General features: G+C 41.8%; 1 protein-coding gene and 1 long non-coding RNA gene across 4 annotated transcripts in view; one reads left to right on the top strand and one right to left on the bottom strand.

Annotated features, from left to right (window-relative positions):
* Positions 1 to 334, bottom strand: part of UPB1 (beta-ureidopropionase 1) — a 29,022-nt gene extending 28,688 nt beyond the window's left edge. The window contains exon 1 of one of the 2 annotated variants that reach the window (XM_040443551.1): positions 185 to 334. In XM_040443551.1, coding sequence (XP_040299485.1) covers positions 185 to 288 — 104 coding nt within the window. In that variant the 5' untranslated portion in view covers positions 289 to 334. The remainder of the gene's footprint in view (positions 1 to 184) is intronic. The other variant, XM_040443552.1, reaches the window with a different exon arrangement.
* A 233-nt stretch (positions 335 to 567) lies between these two features.
* The window catches only part of LOC121010151 (uncharacterized), a 54,091-nt gene continuing 28,394 nt past the window's right edge, over positions 568 to 26,264 (top strand). For both annotated transcript variants that reach the window (XR_005781023.1, XR_005781022.1), the window contains exons 1-2: positions 568 to 895; positions 18,672 to 18,798. This is a non-coding gene — a long non-coding RNA (uncharacterized LOC121010151). The remainder of the gene's footprint in view (positions 896 to 18,671; positions 18,799 to 26,264) is intronic.

Here is a 26,264-nt window from a genome sequence, read left to right as displayed (position 1 = left end):
GGGTTGTGCAACCCCTGAGAGGCCCAGAGATGTCACATCTAGACTTCCTAAGGTCTCTGCTCACCAACTCAGATCTTCATTGCCCCCTCAAGAGTCCTTCAGATCCTGAAGCACTCTCCCTGGTTCCCCAGACCCACACTCGCTGGCCCCAAGGTCTCCCCACCCCAGCCTCTAGGCCCCAGACCTGGTTTCCTTGCCATAGAGAATGCGTTTCACCTCCCTCAAGTCTGCGGGTGGCAGGTGCTTCTCCAAGCACTGCTCCAGCGACTCCCATTCAGGCCCCTCCATGGCCGGAGTCTGCAAGCGCCTAAGTCCAGACTAAAACCGCCTACCCTTTGCCCCCAGAAAGAAGAGGAGGGGCCTACAACCAGGTTCGCGCAAGCGCTCTCCCCTCTACACCCTCACCTTGGGCCCCTGCAGGGCTCACATGAGGACACGCCTCCTCCTCGCGCCTCCACGGCGCGCAGCCAATCAGCGTTCCAGGGCGTCGCGGGTGGGACTGCCCCTTGCCCCTCGCACCTCCTCCCGCACGCGCCAGGACACGCCCATTCCACGGGCTGACCTCCCCAAGCCCTCGCGCCTCGTCAGCGTGCAGCTAGCTGTCGCTGCTTCCTCCCCTGCAGGACCGTTGTGTTGCCCTCTCACACTCTCTCGCTGTCCGGTTCCTACCCAGAGGTGTGGGGCGGGACCGAGAACCCGAGAGGCGATGAGGGAGGCCCGGCGCGGCCTCTCGGAGGCAAAGCGCGGTCTGAGGGAAATGCCTGGCGGACACTCGCGGGACCGGTTCCCACCGCAGCCGGTGGGCAGGGCTTCTCCCCGCCCGGAACTCGTTCTCCGGTCCGCTGAATGCAGACAGCAAGCCGGGCCGGCCCGCCGCACGGGACTGCGGAGGAAGGTATGGGACGAGTTTCAGTGTCCCAAAGGCAGTGGCTGCACTCCCGTCTTCCAGTGTCTCGTATTTGTGAGGACTTCTAGCCCCCACGAGGAGCCAGGCTGGGAGCCACGGCCGCGCGCGCCCACCCGAGCTTCGGGGTCAGAGCCCCGGCAGCGCTCATAGCTTGAGCGAAGGGTCGAGCGATCCTGTGCGCTTTCCTGGCGTGAATACTGCAAAATGCTGGGTCCCTGGGCGGCGGCTCATCCGCGGGACCCTTGGGCCCCCTCTGAGCTCTGCCGTGTGCACTGGTTGCGCCCGCAGGGGCACTTTTCCTGGGAGGGGGCACTTTTGCCTGAGAGGATAGGGGTGAGGCCCGTCTCACAGTTCCCGATCCGGAGAGTGCTACCCCTCAGGAGCCAAAGAAAGTCCACTTTTCAGCCCAAGTGAGAATTAGGACAGAGCAGCTCAGCTCTGGTGGTGAAGCAAGTCGGCCCAATCGTGGTTAAGCAACTTGCAAACCTTGTGAACCTTGCAAACCTGAAAGTTATTCAAACATTCTGGCCTGCTGTTGCTTTATCTGTAAAATAGGAAAACACCTACCTTGCAGGGTTGTTTAAAAGTAAGATAAGATAAGCACAAAAGGAGCTAAAAGTAGGGGCTGTAGACCAAATGCTTTAGATATTTTATAGAAGTCGCTAACACACAAGTTGTGGCCATTGTTTTGATAAATGTTAACTGACACTTCCTAGTATCTGATGGAGCTCCCTTTTCAAGAATGCAAACTTTGGTTGAAGGTTTTTTTTTGTATATAAGGCTCTGAGATAAGGACAATGCACAGAGAACAAGACTAGTACTTTTTCTTCATGGTTTAAGGTAGGGACAATTTTGTGAATACTGAGATAACAGCAGATTTAAATAATTTGTTGTGAAAAAGATAGAAAGTATGCTGTGGAGTTAAGAGGAAGGGGTGATTTCTGGCCTAGAAAGGGACATTGTTTAAGGCCGAACGGAAGAGACCTCATTACCGACTCAAAATGCCTCAGAAGAAACCTCACACACACACACACACACACCACTTCTCAGGCCTGTTCTTATCTTTGGTATGGTATTTCTTATTTTAGTTAATGGCCTCACTGCCCACTCATTTTGCCAAGCCTTTGGGAGTCATCCCCAACTCCTCCATGTTCTTTCTTTCTCCCGCACAACCAAACATCAAATTCTGCTAAATTTATCTCCTAAATTTTGATAAAATCCTTCCCCCTCCCACCCCATGCCTATAATCATGTCAGCTTTTGCTTGACTTGTTGCTAGTCTTCTAACTTATCCTTCTACCCCTGATGTCTATCCCTAGTTGTCTTTCTAAAACTAATATCTTATCATCCTTTTTACCTTCACATTCAGTGTCTCCCTACCTGGAATGACATTTTTTTTTTTTTTAAATTTTTTTTTTCAACGTTTTTATTTATTTTTGGGACAGAGAGAGACAGAGCATGAACGGGGGAGGGGCAGAGAGAGAGGGAGACACAGAATCGGAAACAGGCTCCAGGCTCCGAGCCATCAGCCCAGAGCCCGACGCGGGGCTCGAACTCGTGGACCGCGAGATCGTGACCTGGCTGAAGTCGGACGCTTAACCGACGGCGCCCCTGGAATGACATTTTATCAGAAGATAGAGTTTGTGAATTCCTGCTCACCCTGTAAGATGCAGCTCAAATATTGCCTCGTCTGTAGTGTCTTCTCCAGTTGCTCTAGGAAAGGTATAGGCTTTGCTAACCTTTTATGGATATCTCTCTTAGAGCATTTATCAAAAACTATTGTGTGATTATTTCTGAGCTCTAAGCAGGAACTGGGTCTGATCTACTTTTGTGTCTACAGGGCTCTGGCACTCAATAAATGACTGGTGAAGGAATTAATTCTGATGGGATCAAGGACAGATTCATTAAGGTGGTGACATTTGAGCTGGACCTTGAAGCAGAAGTAGAAACTATTATTATTAGTTAAATTGCTTAATCCATCTTTCCCTATTGTTCAGTGACAGGTCATTCACACTAGGTCATTATAAACCAGGATTTCACAAATACAAAATGCTAACTTGAGAAGGATAAAAAAATATCATATTTAAATTTTTATATTTGCCTAATTTATTTTTCACTTTAAATAGTAAGATACTTCACTAGATCCTTCTGTGGTAATCATTAAAAAAGACTTTAAGCTCTGCCCTAGTTTCTTTCTGAAATACCTAGCCAAGTCCCAAAGGTTTTAACTACATGCAAGTGTACTAGAGTGAGGGACTCCTCCCTGTTTTGAAGACCATCTCTTTTTGTGGCAACATGGTGTGGTTTATGGATATATAAGCATTTGAGTTTATACAAACTTGAACAGGAAGAATGGAATATGCCACAACCTCAATATGGTGGTTATCTCTGGAGAAGGAGGTAAGGGAATGGGATAGAGGAATGGGCATTATCTGCTGATATATAATATTTAATTTTAAATTAAATATGTTTTAAAAAATATTTGAAGCATTAAAGCGCCATTTCCTGTCCAAAAAAAAAAAAAAAAAGATTGGTGGCATATGATATTAACATTTTAAAAATCTGGGTATTCGTTATTACGCTTCTCCTTATATTTGAAATATTTTATTAAAAATTATTTTATAGAAAAGAGAGCCTTAGACCGGGGTCAGGAAATCTACAGGTTAGTTTGGGTTCAACCTTTACCTCAGTTTCCCTGTTATAAGAAAGGTAGGGGAGGGGAAGAGGCTGGGAAGACAGTTTACAGAGATGAACTAAGCCTTTCCTAATTCTAATAAAATATGATCCTAATATTTACATGCTTATTTGTGACAGAAAAAGTTCATTATAGAGGCTGGTTTTATGGAAAGAGCACATTTGTTAAAAATGTATTAGTGTCTGTTTTTAGGTGTTAATTTTAAATTTACAATGTGCGTTAATTTTAATTCTTTTTTTTTTTTTTTAATTTTAGACAGAGGATGAGCAGGGAAGAGACAAAGGGAGAGAGAGAAAGAGACAAAGAGGAAGAAAGAGAGAGAGAGAGAGAGAGAATCTTAAGTCTCCCCACTCCCATGCCAGGCTCGATCTCCCAACCATGAGACCATGACCTGAGCCAAAATCAAGAGTTGGGTGCTCAACCACTCAACTGACTGAACCATCCAGGCACCCCCAATTAATTTTAATTCTTAAGGAAAGTGTTGAAGGTAGTGTGGCCTCTGCTCATCAACATTTGAAGGACTAAAATTTTATGATAATCATTGGTGAGCAATCCTTGCAAAGGCCATGACATGGAGATCCCACCTGTCCTCTTTTCTCCTGTGAGCCAGAGGCCTGATGATGCCATCATTTAGTACTTTACAGCACACACAAGCTTTTGCCTCTTTTTGTCCCATTTCCTCCTCCCAGTAATACTGTGAACTATGGGGCAAGTGTTCTTGGTATTTGTCAGATTTCCAAATTAAACATGACACTTAGTAGAAATGAAAATACAGGAGATATTTCACTTGTAGTCATGGGGGAAAAAATATCTGAGGTGACCCGATTTCTTTTTTTTTAAATATTTTATTTATTTTTATTTTAGAGAGAGCAAGAGAGAGGGGGTAGAGGGAGAGAGAAAGAGAATCCCAGGCAGGCTCTAGGCTCAGCACAGAGCCCAACACAGGGCTCAATCCCACGACTCTGGGACTGTGACCTGAGCCTATATTAAGAGTTGGACACTCAACTGACTGAGCCACCAAGGCTCCTCGAGGTGACTTGATTTCTAAGTTACTTTCTAAAGGCCCAGTTTCTGTGTTACATTGTCTCTGCATGGTGTTCCTTCAGCTCTTAAGTCACAGTTCTTTGTTTGCTAGGGTTCATTTTATCATTATTATTATTATTATCCTTGTGTAGACTTAAGTGTCTCACATGGAAGAGTTTTGGAATAGTATATCCAAGCTAACTGAAAATGGATTTTGTAGCAGAGCAGAGCCAGCTCAGCCAAAATGGTGATTTAATAAGTTTCTTTGTCTGCCTTTAGTGGCCTGAACGTTTTCTCTTTTGTTTTGCTTTATCCTTTGTTTTACTTGCTTCTCCTCTCTTGACTAGCCAAGTTCTTCCCTGCAAGGCCTTCTTCACTCATATTAAATTTGCATAATCCACTTTAATGTTAGTTGACCAACACTAAAATGCTCTGATCAACTCCATTTTAGTAAGGGACTCTTCAAACTCTGTAGAAGGAAACTCTGATGGTGGAAGTATCAGGAGAGGCCTTGAAAGAAATATTTAGATCAGGAAACCACATCCTTCAGATAACGTCATTCAATGGCCTCAATTTTTTTCTGGAATCCGGCCTATCTGATGCATCTTTTCCATTCCTATTGCTACTTATACATTCCTTGTACAGGCTTTTATCATTTCCTAAATTACTTCACCCAACTCATAATCAGTCTTTCTGCCTCTCAACTTCAATTTCCCCCTTGGCCTTGATTCCCAGTGATCTGTTTTTCAAGAGCACTCCATTAGTTTAGTCTGAAGTCCAAGAGAGCATGGAATAAAGCCCGTGATTTGACCTCATTTCACGCTGTCACTCTTCCCTACCCTACATTTTGGATTCCAGCATTGTCAAACTGCTTCTAGTTGTATATTCCGTATCATTTCATGCCTCTGTCTTTGTTCAGCTCCTTCTTCACTTGTATGGTTCTTACCCAAACCTTAAGATTCAAGTATCTCTTCAGTAAAGCCTTTGCTGGCTCCTTCAGGCTTACCTAAGTTCCCATTTCTGTGTTGCCATAATATTCAATCTGTTAACTTTCTTGAGGATAGAGGTATGACATTTCTTTGAATCTACAGAGCTTCACATGTAACTGGAGCTCAATAAATGATTGTTGAACCAAATTGAACACCATATCAGTATTTATAAATGTTTATATTCACTTGATGAGTCCTTTTTACATATATAAACTCAGTACCTACTTATTTAGTCTGCTTTTTGAAAAGACCACAATTGGCTGTAGCAGATTCATAATCCTCTTCTTTCATTAAGACTCTCAGCCTTTGCCCCCTGATCATCTAGGATACAAGTAGTCCAAATCCTGAGTGGCAACAACAGTAGATATTGGGGGAGGGAGCCCATCCTTGGGGGCTACTTCATATAGCAATGTTCTGTTTATGGGAAGTTGCTGGTTCAGTATGTCATAGTTCATCACTCTCTAATTAGCCTCCTGGTTCATATTTCTTTGTACTGAGAGTTTGGTGGGATCCTTGTCCATAACATTCTTGAATTATAGATAATATGTTTCAGATCCCATTTTCAGAAAGTCCTAGCTATAGGTAACAGACAGCTGCCTACTTGTATTTTGAGAAACAGTACAGTGTAACAGAAAGAACATTGAACTGGGTATATAAATAGGTTCTAATCCTGGTTTTGCTATAATTGCAGCTTTAGGTGAATTACTCGATAGCACTTCCTAATCTGTTAATTTAAAGGTAGTGGACTAATTCTCAGAAATTCTATGATTTCATTATTGCTAGAGCTTGGCATCTGTTAAGTATTGTAATAACTGCTTTCATTGAGGCTCCCCTCCCCTCTTTTTATGAGAATGGTGAGGACAAGTAGAGCACATGTTGTCTAACACCTGGAGGAGAACTCCTTGGATATTAGCACCTTAAGGCCAGGACTGGGCCACATTTATATTGGAGTGCCATGGGTACAGTGGGGGCTGCACTGGACTTGGACAACCCTTGGACAACCCAAGGACTTGGGGTTCAACCCTGGTTCTATACTTTTTTTTGGCTATGTAACCATAGACAAATCATGCCCTTTCTGGGCTTTAGTTTCTTTACTTATAAATGAGAATAACAAGGGGTGCCTGGGTGGCTCAGTTGGCTAAGTGTCCAACTCTTGATTTTGGCTCAGGTCATGATCTCATGGTTTGTGAGATTGACCGCATCAAGCTCTGTGTGCTGACAGCGTGGAGCCTGCTTGGGATTCTTTCTCCCTTTCTGTCCATCCCCTGCTCATGCTGCTCTGTCTCTCTCAAAATAAGTAAACTTAAAAAAAAATGAGGATAACATCCATTCCACTTCCTTTGATTTGAAACAAATAAGCTAAGTTGAAAAATCTTTAAAAATCTATACAGGAGCACCTGGGTAGCTCAACTGGTTAAGCATCCAACTCACAATCTCAGCTCAGGTTTTGATCTTAGGGTTGTGAAGCCAAGCCCTGCGTTGGCCTCCACACTGGGCATGAAGCCTACTTTAAAAAAAAAGAAAAAAAAGGAAGAAAATCTACACAGTGTTATCTCTGTAAGATAATTTTTAAGATAATTATTTTTAATAAAGGAGAAGGGGTTGAATATAATATTCCCATGGGAAATCATAAATATACTATCCTTAATGTGCTGGATACTTGTCCTTGAGGTGTTTTTCCAGTGGTGATAATGCCTTTGCACTGAATCATTTCTACTCTTTCCACCAGTTCTTCTGGTGATGAATAGTAAACATTTTAATGATGAGTAATTTTTGAGGAAGGCTGTGCTTTGAGGTCATGAAATAAAGCAACGCTGACTAGCCTAAGCTGAAATCCAGTACATGAACCATCACTAGTTTGTTAATCATTTAGGCTAGCAAACTAAGCACAGACTTGTGTATCATTAGGAAGGCAAAATCCCAAGTTGACTTTTTGGGACCCAAATTTCATGAAGTATCCATGTGATAAATAAACCTTTTCTACCTCCTTCCCCCCCACCCCGAAACAATTGCATAAACATGCAGTAGGCTTAGCAGCAAAACATGTGGCATTTAGAGATACTCAGTTGTCTATAGGCTCAATGTGATCCAACAATGTGGCTGCCACAAAAGCTGTTAAAGCCTTAGGCTGCGTATTGAGAGGTGTAGTATCTAGAGCACACCTGAAATTTATCTAGCTCTGGGCTAGATGCAAAGCATGTAAATCATCTTGAATACATCCGGAAAAGAAAGAGTGATGTTGGTGAGAACATTTAACAACAACAGATAGTCAAAGGCACTGGGAACATTAGCAAAAAAAAAAAAAAAAAGCAAAGTCAGAAAGAATATTGTCACTTTATTCAGATTATCTGAAGGTGGCCACATAGATGCATATATATTTGTTCCATTTGGCCCTAAGGAGAGGAGCTGGAGTCAATGGATAGAAACTCAGGGAGGCATATTTCAGCCCAAAGCAGTTATTTCCAATAGGTGATCCAAAATGAAACAGGCTACCTCTGCAGACAATTAGTTCTCAGTGATTCTGGGTGTTCAAGTACAGTCTAGATGACCACTTGGTGGGAGTATTGTAGAAGAAAGGCAGTCATCAGATGGGTAGTTGAACCACATGGCCCATGATTTGTGTATATTGCTTTAACATGAACAAAAACAAAACAACTTAGGCATATTAAATCCAAAAAAGCATACACAGACCATAGAATAATACAAGACAGCTTGGTATCTGAAGAAGAGAAAGTCAACAAGTGTGTTTTACTGAAGAATCAGGTGATGAGAAGATTTTATTATTAGTAGTAGTAGTAGTAGTGTATTTGGTTTGGTTGTTTTTAAAGGAAAAGGACCATTTTTATTGCTAGTGTGAGTGGACCTAGATTCTAGGACATAATAGTGACTGGAGTTCTGGTCACAGAATCAGAGGAAACAACTGTCTTGCAGTTTTAAAGGTAATTTCTTTCTTTTTTATTTTTTTAGTTTACTTATTTTGAGAGAGAGAGAGAGAGAGAGAGATCAGGGGAGGGGCAGAGAGAGAAGGAGAGAGATAGAATTCCAAGTAGTCTCTGCACTGTCAGTGTAGAGCCTGACGTGGAGCTCGAACCCATGAACCGCAAGATCATGACTTGAGCCGAAGTTGGATGCCTAACCGACTGAGCCACCCAGCCGCCCCCATAAAGAGTAATTTCAACTTGGAAATGGTTGGGGCTCAGAGTGGAAAAACACTATCTGGGGGTTAAGAGACCAAGCAAGTACACAGCTATACACACAGCCTATGGGTGAACCAAGTATACAGAAAGAATTAGATATTTGTGAAGCCAAGCCAAATGCATTTGTGTTCTGTACTTTATTTGCAATCTTAGATACTGGTATCTCAAAATCCTAACACTGAAGCAAAGTAGATTTTGTGCTCTGAGAGGCTGTAATGTGTGCTAATGATCCATCATGGAGGGCTTGCAGGACTGTTATAAGATACCAGTCTCTTTGCCCCACCAGGAACCTTACCACTGGCAAGTCCTGCCCTTAGTCCCAGGATCTAAATCCTACTCAACCTTGCTGCTAGCCCTGTTTGAATGAATGCCCCAAATTAAATAACTAGTCTACCTGTTTGAGGCATTAAGCCCTCCTGCACTTCAGCTCAGTACTTGAAACTACATTTTTTTTTTCTTTAAACTCAGGTCTTTCTCTGGCATCTCAGTCACCATCCCCTTTTAAACTTGGCACTGCCAAAGACTTGAATCTAGATTTTGAGTCTCACTCTGGTTGCTGAGCCCTACTAGTTCTTGCCAGACTCTAACATGATCTACTGCCTTGACCACCAACTGCTAAATCTCAAGTCCCCAGAGCCTTATCTTTGGGTCTCTGTGGGTGCTGTAGGTAAAGGCTTCAGTTTGCTAAGAATCAGGGCGCCCTTCATCACCATGAGCCTTTCTTACCATCCCAGGTTTCTCCCTGATTAAGGGAGTTGGTCTGACCATGCCATCTACACTTGAGGAGCCAAACCAATACTAGCCTGTGCTGGAGCAATCCATAGAAGCCCATCTTCCATACTCAGCCTCTGCAGCTACTAGCCAACAAGAGCTTCCTGAACCTGGTATCATGTGTTCTGCTGGACTTTGGGGCTGTGCTTCTGGGCTCCCCAGCCCCATCTCTGTTAACCTAATAACTGGGTACTTTTCCTGTCTGGACTTTAAAGAGTTAGTTTTAGCAGTCCATGGAGAGCTGTATAGCTTGTCTCACAAGGATCTTAAAGGTGCTTAATATTTGTTCTCTTCATTGGTTAGTTTTATAAACATGTGTTGAATGTGCCAGACATTGTGCTAGGCACTGGGGTGAAACATGAATAAGTTTTGGTGCTTGTTTTCATCATCATAATAGTAGCCGTATAGAAATTTCTGGAGCACCTGCTATGTACCAGGCACTGTGGTAGGCCTCTAAGAGACAGACTTTATAGGGTATGGAAGGTGAGCTGTAACGGGGCAGGATGAAAAGCTGGGTAGTTTGTATTATATACATAAGGCTCCAGTGCTTGATAAACAATAGCTGTGTTTATAATATTATGTGATAACATTACTGAAAGTGCCACACAGGTCCAGAGGTGGGAGAACAAACATCTGAGCCGGAAGGATGTGTGGAGGACACAGGAAGGTCAATCCAAAAAAAGAAAAAGCAAGACTGCAAGCAGAAAATGGTGACCATTGCAGAGTAGCCAGTCTGTCTGGAACACCAGAGTAGATAAAGCGTTGCGCTGCATCAGTGTATGGAAAGATGTCTGGAGAATTCTAGATAGATGTGTGCTAAAGAGAGATTTTAGCCATGAAACCATTAACCATATTCACAAGAGAAAATGACTGCGTGAAATTGTAAAAACCGGAAGGATCAGACAAGCCTGAAAATTATCCAATTAAAGGAAGGAAGATTGCAGACTGCCTAGTCACCTGAAGAGAGAGAGTAGACCTTACAAAATGAGAGGAGATGATTACATCACTTAAGTGAGCATTGATCAACATGGTTGGCAGGGCAAGTAGAAATGTTTTTCTCTTAAATAATTCAAGCCTGCTGGCTTCCAATTCAGTTTAAGATAGTATAAACGTCTGCTATATATAAACGTGTATGGCATTCCAGTGGTGAATGAGTAGAATTTAAAGAGGAATAAGTAAAACTTACTGTCTGTTTTCAACTGAGTGCTCATGAATAAAACCCCTGATGGTAAATACACAATAGCTTTCAGTTGAACACATTATATAACGACAAGGAAATAGTATTTGCTTGTTGACCCGACTATAACATACTTAAGCCATATAGTAATAATATAATCAGAGGGTGTCAGGTCTGATGATTTAAAAACATTTCTATTTCTAATGTGTATTTCTATAAGGTAGACTTAATTCAAGTTCTATGACAAATTTTCATGGCTGGTTGTTTATATTTTCATGAATTGATAGGTTATAGAAAGCAGTGGAAAAACAAATGAAATTAAAGGAGTATTAAAAGTTATGGTTACGGTGCACCTGGGTGGCTCAGTCAGTTAAGTGTTGACTCTTGATTTCAGCTCAGGTCATGATCCCAGGGTTGTGGGATTGAGCCCTGTGTAGGGCTCCATGCTGAGTATGGAACCTGGTTAAGATTCTCTCTCACTCTTCCTGTGCCCCTTCCCCACTCACATGTGTGCTCACTGTCTCTCACTCTCTCTCTCAAAAAAAAAAAAAAAGAAGAAGAAGAAAAAGTTTAGGGGTGCCTGTATGGCTCAGTCAATTAAGCATCTGACTCTTGACTTCAGCTCAGGTCATGATCTCACAGCACGTGAGTTGGAGCCCTGTGTTAGACTCTGCATTGACAGTGTGGAGCCTGCTTGAGATTCTCTCTCTCTCTCTCTCTCTCTCTCTCTCTCTCTCTCTCTCTGCCCCTACTCCCCACTCATGCACCTGCTTTCTTGCTCTCTCATAAATAAATAAACATTAAAGTTATGGCTACATGAGATGGGATTATATTAGTGTTGCTATCCTTTAAATAACTTTACCATTCATTGGGAAACAGTGCTCTTATTTTTTTTCTAAAAAGACTCTTTAAAAAAATTTTTTTTACTGTTTATTTTTCAGAGAGAGAGAGCATGTGCAGGGGAGAGGTAGAGAGAGACAGAGACATAGGATCCAAAGCAGGCTCCAGGCTCTGAGCTGTCAAGCGGGGCTTGAACTCAAGAACTATGAGATCATGACCTGAGTCAAGGTTGGCACTCAACCGACTGAGCCACCCAGGCACCCCAACAGTGCTCTTATTTTATCGGAAGCAGAACAGTATGGTAACAAAATCATAAGTTTTTAACGTCCTGGCAGAGCTATCTATTAGTTTTATAACTAATACAAGTTACTTTTCTGTACCTTCTTTTCCTATTCTTTCACATAAGATGATAGTACTTAGGTGTATGGCTGCTTCAAAGGTTAAATGAAAAGCAGATCTGTAAAATAATTAGCAATACAATGCCCAGTTCTCAGTAAGGGCAACCCTTCCCCACAGTGATTTTGTCACTCCTCAGGATATTTGGAAAGCCTCTTCCATGCCTACAGAGTCTGTGGCACAACCTCTGGAATAATCTTAATGCTGATGCTCAAGAAATCTAGTTTGGGTTGTTTTGTTTTGTTTTGTTTTGTTTAGTGTTTCAAGGAGGGGAGGTTGAAGGAAGATTTTATTTTTGAAAAACCAAAAACAAGAAAAATTAACTCAGAGCTAAGTTAATGGGTGATCAAATTTGAGATGTTAGCAAAGTGTGTCAATAAAATTTGGATTGTAGACTGACCCTGAAAGCAACTCCGGAACAGAGAATTTCCAGAGAAGTGTTGAACAAAAACAGCGTTTGTGTAATCAGTTTCAGATAGATAAGTTCTTATATGTTTAAATGTCAGCTTTATTTTATTATAATCATACCTCATTTCTGTGGAAAGTGATGCAAAACAGCATTGATAATAGAGACTAGCAGAGTGTGAGGAGAAAATAAAACTGTAGCAAATACATAGAGGCCATCCTACTGGCATAGAGTTAATTACAATGTTTAAAAATTCTATCTTTATATACAACTCAAGCCTGGGTACAAACAATTTTAAAAGTCACATTTCTAAATCTAACTATAGTAAGACCTATTACATTATCTCAGAGCAGAACAGTCCTACTTTGTCTTCAACTCAGTATGCCTTCAAATGAAGATACCTTTCTTTTTTTAAAAAAAACTTTTTTAGTAATTAATTTATTTAGAGAGAGACAGAGAGTGAGTGGGGGAGGGGCAGAGAGAAGGAGAGAGAGAGAGTCCCAAGTAGGCTCCGCAAGCTCAGCACAGAGCCTGATGTGGGGCTCAAACTCGTGAACCACGAGATCATGACCTGAGCTCAAACCAAGAGTCAGATACTTAACCAACTGAGCCACAGGCACCCTGTGGTTACTAACATCCTTCTTTCAGCTTCCCAGACTTAGAAAAACTTCAGTGTAGGGGCACCTGGCTGGCTTAGTAGATGGAGTACGTTCCTCTTGATCTCAGGGTTATGAGTTCAACCCCCACATTGGGTGTAGAGATTACTTATAAATAAAATATTCCAAAAAAAAAAAAAAAAAAAAAAAAAAAAGAAAAAAAACTTAAGTCTGATTCTTATTTCTTTTTCAAATCATTTTTAAAGTTTATTTATTTATTCTGAGGGAGCAAGAGACTGAAAGCAGGGGAGAGGCAGAGGGAGAGAGAATTCCAAGCAAGCTCCACACTCAGCACAGAGCCCAGGGTGGGTCTCGATCCCACAACCATGAGATCATGACCTGAGCTGAAATCAAGAGCCGGTTGCCCAACCGACTGAGCCACCCAGGTGCCCCCTGATTCTTTTTTCTTACATTAAACCTGTTACTATCCTTTCTGCCTTTGAAATGTCTTGCATTCTGCCCCTTTTTCAGTCTTACTTTATCCACCACCATCACCTTCTTTGCTGGAGCTGGCCTGGATCACCGTATTCTCTAGGAAGCTCATTTCTCTGATTTCTTTTGTCTCCTAATAGAGCTGTTTTAGGTTATTTTTCCTAAAATAACACTCCCATCGTATGTATGTATTTGTTACAAGACCTAACACATTGATTTATAAGTAATTATTTATGAGGTACTAATTTGAGTACCTGAGTACCCGTCTCTGCTTGGATTTTGATATTTTTGAAAGCAGGAACTATGTTACTTATCTGTGCCAACAGTGCTTATTACACAGCGGTGTGGCCACAATTAAGTTATTTACCTACTCTGTGCTTCATTTTCTCATCTGTAAAATGGTGATAATAGTATCTATCCCAAAGCTCTGCTGCATTAAAAGAGCATGCGTGTGTGTATCAAAAGGTAGCTTTTGTGTTATGATAGCTTTTGTGTATGGTTGCTTTTGCATTATTGGAGCACTCAAAAACAGTTACAGCTTTCTTATTCGAGGCAAACTCCTTTTTTCCTGACTCTTGAGGGTCTCTGTTTTCTGGACCACCTTATCTCTCCAGGTTGGTCTCATTGTCCCCCAACATAATCTCCCATCTCCCCATTAGGTCACACTCCTTTTTGTCCATCCAATGGTCGGTGCTATTTACCATACCATTTCCATCCTGGAGCATCCTGCTCCTTCCACTGTCCCTTTGCAACCCCCACCCATCCTTTAAGGCCCTCAGGAACTCTCTCCTCCTGTGTGAGGTCTTCACCAGAAGTTCCACCTTACACCCACCTTTTTCTTCTGAGCTGCTCTGGCATTTGCAGTTTGTATCTCAGTTTATATGCTTAATACTGTAGTTTCTTATGTTTATTTTGTCTCTCCAAAAAGAATATAGGCTCCTAGATGATAAGGAGTATATTATATTTCTTTCATATTCTCTACTATCCATGGCATTGTTCTGGGGTTGTATTCATTCATTTAATAAGCTTTTTTAATGCATATTTAATGACTCTAGTAGGCAGTGGGATACGATATTAATAAGAGATGCCTCCATTCTAATGGGGAGCTAGAGATATAAATATTCAGGATTTTCTATGGTCAGTGCTAAGGAAGATTTTAGAGCAGATGATTAATGCTCAGATCTATTAATTAGGTAAATCACAGATCTGAGCAGAGGGTGAGCTGGGTGGGTGACTGGAAGCAAGGGCTTTCAGTTTAGAGCATTAGCTGTGGCATGACAAAGGCCTGAACTTAGCACTGTACATAGAGAGGGTGAATTTAGGAGATATTGTGGGAATAAAAGGGATTTGTGACTACTCAAATACAGAATATGGAGGATAGAAAATACATCCAAGATAACTCAGGCTTCTCACTTGAACATTAGTTTGATGGTGAAACCGTTTGGGAAACAAGAGCCATGAGGGGGGAAAAAAAGCGAATTTAGAGATTTAGATACCTATGGAACCTCCAAAGAGATACCCTGTGATCTGGAGTAAATAGTTGGGGTTGAATCCATGGGAGTGGAAGAGAGCACCTGGACACAGGATGCAGAAAGATGAGAGGTTGAAAGTGACTGAGACAGCAATGTTCACAGAAGTCAGAGGAGATGCAGAAATGAGCAGGCCACTCAAGGTCAGAGTGCCAAGCAGTTGTTAATGCTCCAGGGGTCAATTCACAAGTGTGTATTGAATTTAGAGTTTGGGAGAGCACTGAAATGGGCTAAGCTGTCCCTAGCAGTTCAATATATAGTGGCCAAAATGAATTGAATAGGGAGAAGGAAGGGCCAACTGTGAGGATAAATGTTCAATAAGCTTGGAATGACAAGAAGGAGAAAGAACAGTTCATTGAGGATGAAATCTGGCTATTTGAAAAAATGAAGCTCTTTTGAATGTTTTTTTGTGAAAAAAAAAAAGGGAAGGAGCCAGAAGGTGGAGAAGGCAGTGTCTGTTGTGTGCTGGGCTACCTACAAACCCTTTCACACATTATTTGATTCCATTCTCATCATCACCTTGAAGTGGGGTCTCCTGTCCACTTGACATATGGGGCTTGGCATGGCTAACTAACTTACCCAGAGGGGTGAGGATTTGTTGGGCTACAAAGACCAAATACTTTCCACCACATGTTACTGTTTCCAGGCCTTTCTCACTCCTTTAAAATTTGTTGGTTCAGATTTAGAAGGAGGTGGGAAGGAATGGGGCCAATGTCACTGTATAGAGGCTGCCTCAGGAGCAGTAAGAATACTATTGCCATGACAAGAGGCAGGATGTCAAGAAGAATCTGAACAGAGTAAGGCCTGGAGATGGACACAGGGAGCTGAGGGGACATACCAAGCCTAAGTTGATCATCTCCTAAGAAGGGGGAGCAGAAGACGGTAGAGTGAGGATATAAAACACTAACTGGATGATTGACAATTAGAAATCATCACTGAAAAGCAGTGTTTAAAGTACTTTGGTAAAAGAAGGGAAAGTTGGTTAAAGATTTTAAAGATTTTTTTATCCTATCTGAAAATGCTTTCACTTTCTTGGGATTTAAAAAAAGAAGGAGAAAGCAAAAAGGAGCCAAGTTAAAAAAAAAAAAAAAAAAACTTTCTAAAAAGGGGTAGGAAGAATTAGAGGATCACTATATGGTAGAAAAACTATATGAAAGTATTTTTATGTTTATATAAATTTAAGTTCCATTCCCTAAAGAATAAGTGATAAAATATCAAAGAACTCCAGATTCTTAAGATGATGCAGAGAACCCAAGGCCTTCTGATATAACAGAGAGCCCTGAACCCTGGAGTGAAGAGCCTTCCTCGAATCCTGGCTTTGTCACGAGGTAATTCCCATCATCCTCTAGGTCTGTTTTCTCAGCTGCAAAATCTAGGGGTTGATCTATGATATCTGAAGTGCTTTTGAGCTCGGAATAACTGTGCTGGTGTTTGGACGCAGTATAACATAATAGGAGCACAGACTTTGGGAGTCAGGATGCTACAGTATCTCAGCACCTCACACCCAAGTTGTACAACAGTAGGCAAGTGATTAGCCTCTCTGGACCTCAGTTTCCTTATCTGTCAACTAGGGATACTAATAGTGAGTAACCCACTAAGCGGTTATGAGGATTTCAATGAAAAAAATATATAAAAAGTGCCTGAGAACAGTAAGTACTAGAGAAATAGAAGCTATTATAGTTATAGCCTGTTATAGATGCTGTTATTCTGATACTCTTGCCACCACTGAGATCACACAGTTGCACCTACATGTGGTTGCAAGGAACAGAAGGTAAATGGAATTAACCAATTGGAGTGTGCCAGGTTCCCCTTTTGGGAAAGGAATGAAAGGAATCTTCAAAGATCTGAGTGGTCAGGACCTCTGAGTTATGATTCAGCCACAGTCAACTGTCAAATTTTCCCACAGCTCAGTGGAAAGTCACTGAAGACTCCATGAAAACAGTGCCACCCCTCCTTCAGTGTTTCTCTGCTAGGACATGCTGCTGACTCTGGAGGTCTGACTAGATCAGTGTTCCAGCAGGGAGAGGATAGGATCTAAGCAGGCTTGGTAGATTTACCAACCCAAGTACTAAGCATCTGCAAGTGCTTCTGATGTGCCAACAGTGTTGCAAGACTCCAGCCTGTGAGACTTTGTTGTCAACCCAACTGTGGGGCACCATTGTTGTGGGTGTATGGATTGTTTTTCCAGGCAGGGACAATGATGTAGTGAGGGTCACAGTTTCTTTCAGAATTTGGAATCTCAGGTCTCCATTCCCTGTGCCTTTCTCTGTGTGTAAAGTTAAGATTATGGACACCACCTTGAGAGAGAGCACATATTAGTGATAGTCACTAAGATTTTAAAGTTTTCTCAAATTACCCCAGCAGATGGGGCGCCTGGGTGGCTCAGTCAGTTAAGCGCCTGACTTTGGCTCAGGTCATGTCTCAAGCCTTGAAGGCTGGTGAGTTCAAGCCTTGTGTTGGGCTCTGTGCTGACAGCTCAGAGGCTGGAGCCTGCTTCTGATTATGTGTCTCCCTCTCTCTCTGTCCCTTCCCTGCTCACACTCTGTCTGTCTCTCTCAAAAGTAAATAAACATTAAAAAATTTTTTTAAAATTACCCCAGCATTAATGTCCATTAATGTAACTGGACACAGTTTAAACAAAAGTGGAAACACTGACACATTTGCTTATAGTTCTAACATCTTTTGAAATCTTCTTATGTCAGTTTCTCAAATTTCAGTTCAAGATCCCTTTTGTTGAGTGTTTCTCCCCCTTCCTCTTTTTAGTCTTGCAGAGGAAACCTGCAGCTAGTCCTGCCCTGTGATGTTCAAGTAACTGTTGGTGACCTGCTAAAGCTCTTTTTACTTCTTATGTTTGCACTTTCAAGAGTGGACATGGTATGGTGCAAAGCTAGTTTGGATTTTTCCCTGCATTGAGGCCTACTCAATACAGGAATAGACTTTAAAACCTAGGTCTTTTGTCTAGGTGGGAACTTCTTATAGCTGACCCAGGACCAGATCCTAGATGCCATTCACCAGATATTGGTCATCATAACACACCTTTTAATAGCATTTTAGGGGCCCTGGCATCTTTACTCTGAAAATTTCTGCTCTTAGCCTCACCATTTCTCTGTGTACTTTTTTGTCTTTAGGTAGATCACTAGGGTCTCTGCCCTTTGCAGAATAATCTACTCCATGGTATTTGAAATGACATACAACATCTTTATAGATAAAGATACTGAGGCCCAAAAAAAGATAATATACTTGCCCAAGTTCATACACACATTAATAGAGGTCAAGCCCAGAATGCTGACTTCTCTGAATCCTGCTCTGTACTGAATCTGTTAAATTAGTGAGCATCTTCTTTTAAAGGAGGGGTTAGGAGGGGTTAGGATGAGTGAAGAGAATGAGACTCAATGAAGAAAGGATAGGGCTGAAGCAAAGAACCCAGGCAGAGAGAGGGCTCTGGTTAAGCAGAAGGCCCAGGCAAGCAGTGGGTAACTGGTTATGGGTGGTTAGAGGAGATGCCACAGGGTGAGAAAAAGGCACAGAGAGAGTTGAGAGACCACCACTGCTTGTCCTACTTGAAAATCTCACCCAGCCAAACAGATACAAATACCCCTCTAGAACTTACTATTTCTACAGCTGTGAAATAACTGCTGCTTATCTTTCCTCCAGGAGATTCCTTGGAATGAAACCAATGGGAGATCAGGGTTTGGGAGAGTCTCATCAGAGCAGATGGGCCAGCAGCAGCCAGAAAGCTTGTTGCCTTTGGCTGAGAGCACCATCCTGGATCTGACGTCTTGTGAGTAAACCCCAGCAGGCTCAGCCTTAGGCCAGAGTGAAGTTGGCCTGCTTCTCCTCGAAGAGGAACCTAATGTACTCCCACATCTTCCCTCCCCTCTTGTTGATGTGAAAATCACATTCCCAGAGAGCTCTTCAACTTAAAGCCATGTTGCCCATTAACAGCCCTTGGGAGGATGGCTTCTTAGTGCTTTTGGTCCCTTGGTATATTTGAAAGTATGCTGCATGAACGATCAGGAGGCCTGGGTTCTGGTTCTTACCCAACCACAGTTTTTCTTGGGGCCTTAAGCAAATTTTTCCTCCCTAGGCCACAGTTTTTCCTAGCTATAAGGTTGTTTATAATAATGATAGTTTCCATTTAGGAAATATTCATTTTTATGTGCAACATATAATTTCATAGAATTCTTTCAATAATCAGTCCTATGAGATAGGCACTGTTATTGTCCCATCTTACAGATAAGAAAACTGAGGCTTAAGAATTCTCATCCCCTAAACATCCTATTCAAATCTCTAGCCCCCACCCCTGGCCAACACTCCTTTCTCTGCTTTATTTTAGCTATAGCACTTAGTTCCACATGAAATACTATATATTTTACTTTTTTGTTTTCCCTTTCCCCCTACAAGACTGTAAGCTCCATTAAGGAATGGATTTTGTCTTTATGTTGTTGTTGGTCATTTGCTGTGTTTCCAGGGTTTAGAATAGTGCCTGGCACATGGTAGGCACTCAAATATTGGTTGAATGAATAAAATGGATGAATGATTTCTTGGTAGGAGTATAAATTGGACTCTATAGAAGTCAATTTTGCAATGTTAATTTTCTTTTTTTTAAGAAAAAGCTCCACACTGGGTATATCCAACATGGGGCTTGAACTCATGACCCTGAGATCAAGCGCTGAGATCAAGAGTCAGATGTTTAACCGACTGAGCCACCCAGGCACCCCTAGAGAATATACTCTTATGGTACACTTGTTTTTTTTCTTTGTTTTTTGTTTTTTATGTGTTTTTTTAGTGGATACACATTTTATTTTTATTTTTATTTATGTATTTAATTTGGCACACTATTGTCTTTTAAGTTTTCTTTTTCAGCAATCTTACTGAGATACAAGTCACATATCATATCATTCACCCATTTAAATCGTTTGTATTCATTTATTAAAAAAATTTTTTTAGTGTTTATTTTTGAGAGAGATAGAGGATGAGCAGGAGGCACAGAGATACAGGGAGATACAAAATCTGAAGCAGGCTCCAGGGTCTAAGCTGTCAGCAAAGATCCCAATGCAGGGCTCAAACCCATGAACTGCAGGATCATGACCTGAGCCGAAGTCAGATGCTGTTTTGTTTTGTTTTTTAATTTTTTAAATGTTTATTTATTTTTGAGAGGGAGAGAATATGAGCAGGGGAGGGGCAGAGAAAGACACACAGAATCTAAAACATGCTCCAGGCTCTGAACTGTCAGCATAGAGCCCAACACGGGGCTCAAACTCACCAGCCATGAGATCATGACCTAAGCCAAAGTTGGATGCTTAACTGACTGAGCCACCCAGGTGCCCCATCCATTTAAATTATTTAATTCAGTGGTTTTGCTGTATTACATTATTAATTTTTTTAATTGTGGTAAAATATGTATAATATAAAATTTTCCATTTAAACCATTTTAAGCATATAGTCAGCGGCATTAATTACATTCATAAAGTTGTACAACCATCACTACCTTTTCCAAAACTTTTTTACCCCCCAAACAAGAACTCTGTAACCATCATAATAGTCTTTTGTAATGTTTGATTTTTAAAAATCTGTGCATGTGTTACTTTTTTATTCTAAAAACTAATTTAAAAAAGAAAGTAAGTCAGGCTTAGATATTTAATAACTTGTCCAAAATTCCATAGCTTAAAAACAAGAAACAAACAAACAAACAAACAAAAAACAAAATTCCATAGCTCATATTCCATGGCAGCAACCACCAGTTTAAAAATGAAATAATAAAAATTCTTACAAGAATCAGATTTTAATCATCTTTCTGGTCACTGTAAGGGGTGTTAGATATAATCTAACCCCTTCATTTTACAAATGAGATAACAGACTCAGAAGTAAGATAGCCATTCCAAGTCAGGATGTGCATCAGAAGCAGGCCTCCTAATCCAAGGGATGGTGTTCAGAGTGGGTCACAGAAGAGGTCTCTTGCCCTTGACAAAAAGTGAGGCTTGAATCCCTCCTGCCCAAAAGGGATTTAAGAATCTCCCACTTTAGATCATTCTTGTATGTACCCTGTACCATACTGCCTTACTCATAGGGGATAAGGCCATTGTACCCTGATATCATTGTTTCTGTTCATCTGAAACCATGTAGCAAACCTTCAGCACATATCTCAATTTTTACTTCCAAGAAAATGTCTGATTCCCCTAGCACATCCAGATCCCCACTTGATTCTTTTTTTTTTTTTTAATTTTTTTTTTCAACGTTTATTTATTTTTGGGACAGAGAGAGACAGCATGAACGGGGGAGGGGCAGAGAGAGAGGGAGACACAGAATGTGAAACAGGCTCCAGGCTCTGAGCCATCAGCCCAGAGCCTGATGCGGGGCTCGAACTCACGGACCGCGAGATCGTGACCTGGCTGAAGTCGGACGCTTAACCCACTGCACCACCCAGGCGCCCCCCCACTTGATTCTTAACTCTTATGAAACATTATTATTTAAAGCACATAATTAGCAATCAGAGAATGATGTGAGACATTTTATAGCTATGTCAATTTATGAATCCATTCTGCCCACTAGTGTAAACTCCGGGAAGACAGGAATTGGGAGGTTGATTCCTTGTAGTAGGTACACAATAGACGGTTGATTGGGTTAATTGAGCTGAAAAATAGCTATGGTATGAGATATGAGTTTGGGGGGTCTTGTTTTTGGTTTTTGAGATGTAACTTGTTCAAAGGGTTCCTCTGTGCTTCCCAGAAGAGATGCCTACTAGATCACAGAACTTTGAAATTGATGGAGGTTGTGACTATTCCATCCCCTGGTCACCAAGAACCAAGTATGATCCTTCCTTTGTCATACTTATCTTGGCATCAATAACACCCTCATTTATGTGATTGCTTACAGTCCCCCCTCTCCTCTACCCCCAATAGACTAGAAGTTCCACAAGAACATAGACCATATCTGTCTTCGCTCACCATTGTATCCCTAGCACCAAGCCTAGCACATAGTAGGTATTCAAGAAATATTAGTTGAAGGAATGAATGAATGAATATATCACCTTGTTTTATAGATGAGAAAACAGAGGCACAGATAGGTGTGGTTCTTAATGACAAAGCTACGATAAGTCTTTTAGTTTTCCTTTGTGTTCTCTCAGTATTGGAATTGGAAAATCTTGCAGTCTAGTGTCTTTCATTTTACAAATGGGAAACTGAGGCCTAGAAAGGGGAAGTACTCACTCAAGTTCACAGAAGAAAGTACTGGCAGAACCAGGCCTAGAACTCAGGTCTCCTGACTCCCAAGCTAGTGCTCGTTCTTTGTAAAGACATAGAAAAAACAAAGCTGGATTGGGCTTATTGCCAGGCCCCTGCAGGAGGTCACATAGCCAAGCAGCTCTCAGAGTTCTTGTCTATTCTTAGCCTGAACTCTTAGTGACTCTGGTCTTCAGCAGCCTTTTTCCCCCTTTTTCCTTTGCATTTGGTTTTTTTTTGTGTATATGTGGTGCATGTTTTAAATAAATGGTGCTACGTGTAGGAAATGGTCTTCAGCACAGTCCTTCTACAGAGGCCCTGGAAAGAATAAACGTGAGAGAGGGGCCCTGAGAAAACAATTGGCTTCCCTCCTCTGAAGTGACCCCAGTGCCCCAGAGCCACTCTCTGTTGCTTCTCACAACTGCCAACAGGTTAAGCTCCTCACACAATAAGAAGGAAATCACTAGAAAGAATTTACAAGGAGAATTGGCTGTTAGTATGGGCTGCTGATGCCTCACTTTGATGAAGACCAAAAATTAGTTCTTCCCAAACTGTGGTGCCTTTTCTTTCTTTCATTTTTTTTTCTTTCTTTCTTTCTTTTTGTTTTTGGCTGTGGTCCCTTTTCTAATTTCTGCCTCAACTTTCCACCTATAAGACATTTATCAGCCACCAAAAGTGAAATAGGGGCACCTGAGTGACTCTGTTGTTTGAGTGTCCTACTTCAGCTCAGGTCATGATCTCCTGGTTTGTGAATTCGAGCCCCGCATCAGACTCTGTTCTGTCAGCCTGTCAGTGCACAGCCTGCTTTGAATCTTCTGTCCCGCTCTGTATGCCCCTCCCCCCAATTGCGCTCTCCCAAAACTAAATAAACATTTAAAAAATGAAATAAAACTCCTTTCTTTAAAAAAATTTTTTTTAAATGTTTATTTTTGAGAGAGAGAGAGAGACAGAGTATGAGCGGGTGAGGGGCAGAGAGAGAGGGAGACACAGAATCTGAAGCAGGCTCCAGGCTGTGAGCTATCAGCAGAACCTGACAAGGTGCTCAAACTCAGGAACGGTGAGATCATGACCTGAGCCAAAGTCAGTCACTTAACCAACTGAGCCACCCAGGTGCCTCAAAAGCTCCTTTCTGATACAAAATTCTACCCTCTTAAAACCTCCTTCTCTACCTTGCCAAATACTTATTCTGAGCAAGTAATTTAAGCAGCTACCGACTTTGGTTATTTGGAAAGGACCAGAAACAGAAGATAGAAAGTAGCTAATATTTCAAAAGTATAAATGACCAATGAGAAGTTGGTCTACATCAAGTTCAAAGGAGGCAGAATTTACTCTGGGCTAGGCTAGGTCAAAGAAAATTCAGGGGAGCAATTTGAGCTAGGTCTTGTGTGTAGTTATCTACTGTTGTATAACAAATTACCCCATTTTGTGTATTAGTGTCTATTGCTGAGTAACAATAGTGTCTATTGCTGAGTAACTACCTCAAAACTTAGTAGCTTAAAACAATAAATATTATGTCACAGTTTTTGTGGGTTAAGAAACCAGGTGCAGCTTTGCTGGCCACTCTGGCTCAAGGTTTCTCATGAAATTGCAGTCAAGCTCCCAGCCTAAAGGCTGAACAAGGGGGTAGAGGAAAAAACAATTTCAAGTTCACTGAAGTGGTCATTGGAAGGCCTCAGTCCCTCATAACATAGGCCTCTCCACAGTGCTGGCTTCCCTTAAGAGAGACCAAGATGGAAGCCTCGGTCCTTTTGTAACCTAGTCTCACAAGTGATATCCCGTCACTGTTGCTGATTCTTTTCATTAGAAGCAAGTCACTAAGTTCAGCCCACATACAAGTGTGTGAATACCAAGAGGCAGAGATCACTGGGGGGCCATCTTAGGGGCTACTACCACACCTTGCTGGATGGATAGGATTTAAATAGGCATAGAAAGCAATCTAGGTAGGGAATAAGAATGAAAGTACAGAGCTTAGAAAGGTTTGACTGGCATGATTTGTTTGGAGCAAGGCATATGAGGAGGAGTGTAGAAGGTAACTAGAGAGGTTGACTGGGCCCAGACTGAAATGGATTCTTACTTTTTAATTTTTTTTTTTAATTTTAGAGGGAGAATGAGAGCATGGGGGAGAGGGGCAGAGGAAATGAGAGAGAATATCCCAAGCAGGCTCCATGCTCAGCGCAGAGCCCAATGCAGGGCTCGATACCCAACCCTGAGATCATGACCTGAGCAGAAATCAAGAGTCAGACGTTCAACCATCTCGAGCCACCCAGGTGCCCCTAACTGAATTTTTAAATGCCAGGCCATAGAGTTTCATTTTTATCCTCATGCTCTTATCTATATTTTCCCACTCAACTGTAAGCTCTATAGGAACAGGAGCTATGTCTATTGTATTCTTATTGTATCTATGATTTAGAATAGAAGTGGGCATGTAGTAAGTGATTAAGAAAATTTGTTGAATGAGTAAACCTATTAAGTTAATGTGTGAGGAGTAATGCAGAGTTACCAGATTTGTCTTTTTAATTCTAATGGAATTCAACCTCAAAAGAAGCCCATGGGGCACCTGGGTGGCTCAGTCAGTTAAGCATCTGACTCTTGATTTCAGCTCGCATCATGATCTCACAGTCCATGAGATAGCCCCACGTCTGACTCTGCACTGACAGCAGGGATCCTGCTTGGGATTCTTTGTCCCCATCTCTCTCTGCCCCTCCCCTGCCTCAAAATAAATAAATAAATTAACATAAAAAATAAGAAGTCCACATAATTACTTTTGGAGTTCCCAACCAAGATTTAAACTTTGTCTCCTATTTCTAAGGTATCATTATTTCAATTACCCAGCACATAACAAAGAGGAAAGTTAAGTTTTAATCATGGACCTATATCCTTCCCTTGGACTACAAGCTCTTTAAACAGCTTATCATTCTGTTAAGCTTCAGAATCTTGGCATACAGGCAAAAGAAGGCAAACTTGGTGTCTAAGAGCAGACAAAGCCGGTTTCCATTCACTCAGCAATTCAGGAACATAATCCACAACTAGACAGGACAAGCTCCTAACAGGGTCCTGACCACCAGCCGCATTGCCTCCTCCCCTTGCTGGCTGGCCAGAGTGCCTCTAGGAACCATTTTTGTGCATTATTCTTCAGTATGAAGGGGGAATTTGTTCTGGGGAAGGGAGTAAAGGAATCAAAACTATTTAGGTGAGCGTTCTAGTTTGCTAGAGTGGCCATAACAAAATACCACAGACTGGGGGGCTTAAACAGCAGAAATCTACTTCTCACAGTTCTGGAGGCTAGAAGTCCAAGATCAAAGTGTCAGCAGGTTTGGTTTCTCCTGCATCCTCTCTCCATGGTTTTACAGATGGCCACCTTCTTGTTGTGTCCTCCCATGGCCTTTTCTCTGTGAGTATACATCCCTAGTTGTCTGTTCTCATTTTATAAGGACACCAGTACTATTGGATTAGGGTTCCATGCTTGACCTCATTTAATCTTAACCACCTCTTTAAAGGCCCTGTCTCCAAACACAGTCCCATTAGGGGTTAGGATTTCATCACAAGAATCTGGGGTGGCGGGGGGTGGGGGGCACAATTCAGTCCATAACAGTGGACAAGGTTTATTATACATGGGACTCCTGTCACCTCATCCATGCTGTTCTAAAGGAATGATAATCTCCCATTTGCAGAGATGGTGATCAATAATTCTTTTTCTTTTTTTAATTTTTTTTAATGTTTATTTATTTTTGAGACAGGGAGAGACAGCATGAATGGGGGAGGGTCAGAGAGAGAGGGAGACACAGAATCTGAAACAGGCCCCAGGCTCTGAGCTGTCAGCACAAAGCCTGACGCGGGGCTCGAGCTCACGGACCGTGAGATCATGACCTGAGCCGAAGTCGGACGCTTAACCGACTGAGCCACCCAGGCACCCCGGTGATAAATAATTCTTAAAAATTCTTCACATCCACTGTCTCACGTGACATTACAATAGCCTCCAAGAAAACAGAGGTGGTGGTGTTACCTCTCCTCTACAGATGAGAAAACC

The sequence above is a fragment of the Herpailurus yagouaroundi genome, unplaced genomic scaffold (assembly GCF_014898765.1).
Source record: "Herpailurus yagouaroundi ecotype Mexico unplaced genomic scaffold, PumYag 191, whole genome shotgun sequence".
Lineage (NCBI taxonomy): Eukaryota > Metazoa > Chordata > Mammalia > Carnivora > Felidae > Herpailurus > Herpailurus yagouaroundi.
Note: the sequence above shows the minus strand (reverse complement) of the source record. Positions and strands in the feature narration are given on the sequence as shown.